The sequence below is a fragment of the Nematolebias whitei genome, chromosome 16 (assembly GCF_014905685.2).
Source record: "Nematolebias whitei isolate Nwh7 chromosome 16, NemWhi1, whole genome shotgun sequence".
NCBI classification, from domain to species: Eukaryota; Metazoa; Chordata; class Actinopteri; order Cyprinodontiformes; family Rivulidae; genus Nematolebias; species Nematolebias whitei.
The window spans coordinates 9805700-9812476 of NC_056513.1; the positions used below are offsets into that span (position 1 = coordinate 9805700).

The following is a 6777-nucleotide window of genomic DNA, read 5'->3' on the forward strand; positions in this document are numbered from 1 at the left end:
CAGGTCCCCCTGTTGTCACAGAGGTAAACAACAACAACAATCAGCAGCGCCCCCTGCTGTCACAGAGGTAAAAAACAACGATTTTCAGCAGCGCCCCCTGCTGTCACAGAGGTAAACAACAACAACAATCAGCAGATACACCTGCTGTCACAGATGTAAACAACAACAAAAACAATAATTAGCAGGTCCCCCTTCTGTCACAGAGGTAAACAACAACAACATTTAGCAGTGCCCCTGCTGACACAAAGGTAAACAACAACAACAACTATAATCAGCAGAGCCCCCTGCTGTCTTGGGGGTTCTGGTGTTCGAAACTTGACACAAATTAATCAGCAGATCCTGTGGGGTCCTGAGGTAAAAGCAGTAAGATCCTCCATATGATTATGTAAATATGAGGTCAAAGGTCAGGTCCAGAAATTGACAGATGTTTAGAGACCCTCTAGTTCTGGACCAGCTTCAGTAGTCACAGGATGTTTCAGTGTCTCAAACCCAGAGCAGGTGATCCAAGCTAAAGAACTGAAGCTCTGTGATTGGTGAGCTGCTGCTGAGGTGCATTTTGGGAGTTGTAGTTTCCTTGCAACACTGAACATTGAGCTGACTGTGTGTGTGAGGAGTGAGTTCTAGACAAGCTATTTAAGTGTTCAGACCTTTTCTTGGGGTTCTGGTTCAGGACATTAGACTTCAGTACAGTGGTGCTTGAAAGTTTGTGAAGCCTTTGTAATTTTATATATTTCTGCATAAATATGACCTAAAACATCAGATTTTCACACAAGTCCTAAAAGTAGATAAAGAGAACCCAATTACCGGTAAACAAATGAGAGAAAAAATTATACTTGGTCACTTATTTATTGAGTCCTCGAGGCTCAATGGGATTTACCTGTCTAAATAAAGGTTGAATGAATATTGGGGGAAATGATACAATATTACATATTTGTGAGTGGCAAAAATATGTGAACCTTTGCTTTCAGTATCTGGTATGACCCCCCCATGCAGCAGTAACTTCAACTAAATATTTCCTGTAACTGTTGATCAGTCCTGCACACCGGCTTGGAGGAATTTGAGCCCATTCCTCTGTACAGAACAGCTTAAGCTCTGGGATGTTTGTGGGTTTCCTCACATCAACAGCTCACTTCAGGTCCTTCCACAACATGTGGATTGGATTAAGGTCAAGACTTTGACTTGGTCATTCCAAACATGAACTTTATTCTTCTTGAACCATTCTTTGGTAGAACCACTTGGGGTCATTGTCTTGCTGCATGACCCACCTTCTCTTGAGGTTCAGTTCATGCACAGATGTTCTGACATTTTCCTTTAGAAATCTCTGATATAATTCAGAAATCATTGTTCCATCAATGATGGCAAGCCATCCTGGCCCAGATGCAGCAAAACAGGCCCAAACCATGATACTACCACCACCGTGTTTCACAGATGGGATAAGTTCTTATGCAGGAATGCAGAGTTTTCCTTTCTCCAAACATAACACTTTTCATTTAAACCAAAAAGTTTTATTTTGGTCTCATCCATCCACAAAACATTCTTCCAACAGCTTCTGGCTTGTCCACTTGATCTCTAACAAACTGCAGACGAGCAGCAATGTTGTTTTTGGAGAGCAGTGGCTTCTCCTTGCAACCCCGCCATGCACACTATTTTTGTTCAGCGTTCTCCTGATGGTGGATTTGTGAACATCAGCATTAGTCAATGTGAGAGAGGCCTTCAGTTGCTTAGAAGTTACCCTGGCATTCTTTGTGACCTCGCTGACTATTACACGCCTTACTCTTGAAGTGATCTTTGTTGGTCGACTACTCCTGGGGAGGGTAACAGTGGTCTTGAATTTCCTTCATTTGTACACAATAAGCACTAATAACATAAAAACATTACGTCGAACATCAGCACAAACATGAACATGAGTCTGTGTGAGCAGATGAGCATGCATGAACACATCAACATTGAAACAGATCAGCAGCAACATGAAACAGATCAGCAGCACCATGATGTGATTTTTTCCACAGTGATTATTCTGGTTAGAGATTCATGAGTCTAACAGCCTCAGGGTAGAAGCTGTTCCTCAGTCTAGTGGTTCTACACTTAATGCTCCTTAACCTCCTTCCTGAGGGGAGCGAGGCAAAAAGTGTGTGTGCTGGGTGAGTGGGGTCTTTCATGATGCAGGTAGCCCTCTTCCTACATCTGGAGGTGTAGATGTCTGTGATGGTGGGGAGGCTGACTCCGACAGTCTTCTGTGCAGCCTTCACCACTCTCTGCAAAGCTTTTCTTTCTGCAGCTGTGCAGCCTCCATGCCACACGTTGATGCTGGAGCACAGGATGCTCTCCACTGCACACCTGTAGAAGGAGGTGAGGACTGAGCTTCCCAGACCAGCTCGTCTCAGGCGTCTGAGGAAGTAGAGTCTCTGATGAGCTTTCTTGATCAGGCTGGTGGTGTTGTTGCTCCAGCTGAGGTTGTCATTCAGGTGTACACCCAAGTACTTGTAGCTGGAGACCACTTCCACCACAGATCCTCTTATGTTCAGGGGGGTGTAGATGTTTTTGTTCCTTCTGAAGTCCACAATCATCTCCTTTGTCTTCTTCACATTGATGTGAAGGTTATTCTCTTTGCACCAGTTCAATTTTTCTCAATAAATAAATGACCAAGTAAACATTTTTGTTACATTTGTTTAACTGGGTTCTCTTTATTTACTTTTTGGACTTGTGTGAAATTTGATGATGTTTTGGGTCATAATTATGCAGAAATATATAAAATTCTAAAAGCTTCACAAACTTTCAAGCACCACTGTAGATCAGCTCAGGTGGTCTCAGAGACAGAATCAGAACCGTTTGTCTGCAGGATGTTTGTTTCTTACTTCCTGTCCTTGAGTCTGGAATTAGAGGAAACAATGAGGGGAAACACACACACACACACACACACACACACACACCTTAGATCAGACTTCCTGACGTTTGAACTTTGACCATGTCTGTGGTCTGCAGTCTGATTGGATGGTGAGACCATCGTCAAAGATTAGACTATCCAATCAGAGGGTAGATACTTGAGGCTCCACCTACTGCTGTCAGTTCTCTGTGCTCTGAGCCAATCAGATTTAAGCAATTCTATAAATGCCTAAACTTGTATTCACTTCAGGCAGTTTCCTTTAAATCAGAAATGTTTTTTAATAAACCTGAGAGGATTCCTTTAAAACGTAGTTTTTAATTAAAAACTTCCTGCTGCCGCCCGTTTCTAAACTGTTGGACTTTATTTGTGTTTCTGCAGCACAGCTAGTCCAAAGAGTTCATCTTTAAGTCTCCACAAAAACATTGATTTTATCTGACGGGTCCTTGTTTACACAACAACCAGAAGAAAAGAGCAGCAGACGGTGCATGAGAAACGTGCACGAAAACAACAACTAACATGGTGCATATCCAAGCTGCTGGGAACACTGGGTCAGGTGTTCACACCTGAAACAAGCTGTCTCTAACTCCTAGTTGAGACAGAACCCTTGGAGTGGGTCAGAACTCTGGAGATGTTTCTTGATGAAAAACAACTTCAAGAACCTTAAAGACCAGAAAAGCTGAAAGGACCAGAAGAACCTGTAAGACTAGAAGAATCTGTAGATCCAGAACAACTAGAAGAATCTGTAGATCCAGACGAATCTAAAGGACCAGAAGAACCTGAAGAATCTATGATGGTTTACGACCAACAGGATGTCCACTGGTGCTTCAGATTCCACCAAAAGGTTTAAAATGTTGAGTTATAGATTGATCTTTAATATTTATATTTATATCTGTACTTATATCTATATCTACACTATCTGTAGGATTCTATCTTATCTTACAGAAGTCTGTACTCATATTTTTATCCATAGGGTTTAGATCTAGCCGCACGGTGACTCAGTTACTACAGCTGTTGCCTCTCAGGGAGAAGGTTGTTGGATTGATTCCCAGCCAGGGACCTTTCTGGATGAAGTTTTCATGTTCTCTCCATGCTGCGTGGGTTTTCTCCAGATACTCCGGTTTCCTCCCACAGACCAAAAACATGCATACTAGACTGACTGGTAACTCTAAATTGTCCCTAGGTGTGAGTGAGAGAGTGAATGGTTGTTTGTCTCTGTGTCCCTGTGATAGACTGGAGACCTGTCCAGGTATCCCGGTGATGAACTGGAAACTTCTCCAGGTGTCCTTGTGATAGACTGGAAACCTGTCCATCACAGGAACACCTGGACAGGTATCCAGTCCATTGCTGGTGTCCCTGTGATGGACTGTCCAGGGTGCCCCCCGCCTCTCATACAGTGACCGCTGAAAATGGGCACCAGTGGCCCCACGAGCTGTAAAGGAAGAAGTGGGCAAAGATGATGGATGTCTATACTCATATTTATATCTACAGTATCTATAGGATCGACATCTGTACTCATTTTTATCTATAGGATCTTTTTCTGTAACAGGAAGCTGAATTTCTTCAAACTTTTTTGGCCCCTGTCATGGAGCAAAGAAAGAAAATACCATCCGTCCATCTTGTGAGCAAGATAACTTGAAAAATTAGTGAGTTACTGACTTCCATTTTGGTGTGTGGCTGCATCTAGGTGGAAAAAAATTCACTATCAAACAATTGGGTTGCTAAGTCAAAATTCAAGATGCTGCTACCATTTATATATGTGAACCAGCCACGCTACACACTTGAGGAAACTATACTTTCTAGTTTTTATATTGCTTAAAAGTATAGTTTCTTGAAATGATTGGGGTGGCTGAAGATTATTCTATGGGGGCCAAGGCCACCATTGGCACCCCCAACTCCTTCATTGCACCTGGTGGATGATAATGCAGCTCCCTCCGCTCTCCAGGATCCATCACTCTGCACCGCCTCAGACACGAAAAAACAACAGCTCTGTTCTTCTACACAATGTAACTCCTCCTCACTTGAATATCTCAGACCAAAAACATTTAGGTTTACTCTCATTCTCTGTTCAATTCCAGTCCATAAAAACACTCATCTCTCAAACTACAAACATTCATGGTTCAGATCCTTCAGAGACAAGGACATCAAAGCACCTCTTGTATAAGATCAAATCCTCATGTTGCTACAGACAGGATAATATTTTTTATAGTGTGTTTTAGTAGAGGCGAGGCTTTATGTGCATGTGTGTCCGTGTGTGTGTACATGCGTGGGCGTGTGTGTGAGTGAACGTGTGTGTCGGGAGGGAAACCTGACCAATCAGGTCTCTGGGTTTGAACAATCAGTAGCAGAATTGTTGTGAAGCTTCAAATGAAGGGCAGGGCCGTACTCACACACACAAACACACACACACACACACACACTATTGCCATCCTGTGGCCTCTGGACTCTGCCTTACAGCTCCAGCGACACAACGTTTTTCTGTTTTCGCAATTGAAAGTTTCTTCTTCTGTGGTGGAAAATCCGGTAGAAATTAGTTAACGTTGTGAGGGTTTTCAGATTTTTTTCTTCTTGGGTCACTCCTGAAGGTCGACGGAGGAGAGTTAAACTTTAATCTGACGTTTGTCTGAGTCACATCAGCAGAAAGAATCAGTTGTTTTGTTTCAATGAAACCAGAGATTTTCGTTTTTTCTTCTTGAACGTCTGGCAGCTGGGACATTCTGCCACAGGAACCTCAGGGAGCTGTGGTGGGACAGGCTACTGGGTTCTGTCTGAACTGGATCCGGTTGTGTTATGGTCCAGAAGTTCTGGGTTCAGGAGAGCTTCAGCGCTGTGGTTTTTGGATCGGTTGTGGACCTTGAGGTGTGATGGAGGAGGACTCGGCTCAGCAGATAAGCTACAACCTTCTGGAGGGTCGATTCAAGCAGCTGCAAGGTAAGAAGGACGGGCAGGGTTGTCTTAGGAAGTTGGACAGATTCTGCAGGTCTTCATGTTCCTGCACTGACTCTCCAGAGGGCCTTGGGATGAACGCAGGAGTTGAATGTTCTGACATTGGTTTCTGGCTCAGATGGAGGTTCTGACACTTCAGATGTGTTTGAGTTTGAAATGTACTCATTTCTTAGTCTTTCATTTAAAGAAGGATCCGGTTGGTGCAGAACTGTGTCACTCCTAAAAAGTAAAATAATGAAAGATTTGGCTTTTCTACTTGGCTCCATTTTCAGGAGGGGTAGTGTTCCTCTCCACTGTTATGCAGACGACAGCCAGATTTATCTGCTGTAAACGCTGATAACAGACAGATTTATAATAATCATGCATTTTATTTCTTAGGGCCTTTCAAGACGTACAAGGACACTTTGCAAAATTCACAACAATACAGTGGGAAATTATAATAAAAAGCACATACAAAAATTAATAAACTATCTGAAATCCATCTATTCATCATCTTTACCCGCTTCCTTCACACTACAACCCCACTACAGCCACTAGATTTCTCACCTTTTTCATCCCTTCTGAGTTTGCAGGTATGAGTTAACTTCAAGAAAGAATTCAATTTCAGATGTAAGAAATTTAATAAAGTCCTCTGATAAGAGTAAGGAGTTAAGTCTCCAAGGACGATGCACAGATTGTGTGACCGGAACAAGCAGTTTCATAATAAGTGGACCATGATCAGAAATACGGTAACTATGGCCCCATAGTCATATTCTTTCACTAAAGGCAGAATTCATTTATCAAGGAAGAAGTAGTCAATTCAGGAGGCTGTCTTATGAACTGAGGAAAAAAATGAGTATGATATTGAAGTAGGATTACGAAAGTTTCACACATCAACCATGCAATAAGATTTAAGGATTGAGTTGATTGACAGAGTGGACCTAGTCAAGGTAGTTTTCCCCATCAAACTA

General features: G+C 42.6%; 1 protein-coding gene across 2 annotated transcripts in view; it reads left to right on the top strand.

The window, feature by feature from the left end:
- The window catches only part of LOC119422309 (spectrin beta chain, non-erythrocytic 1), a 34922-nt gene that overhangs the window by 886 nt on the left and 27259 nt on the right, over window positions 1–6777 (top strand). The window contains exon 1 of one of the 2 annotated variants that reach the window (XM_037689649.1): window positions 5634–5812. The exons of the other annotated variant lie outside the window; for it this stretch is intronic. Coding sequence (XP_037545577.1) covers window positions 5746–5812 — 67 coding nt within the window. The 5' untranslated portion in view covers window positions 5634–5745. Of the gene's footprint in view, window positions 1–5633; window positions 5813–6777 lie in introns of those variants that run through there. 2 annotated transcript variants of the gene reach the window in all.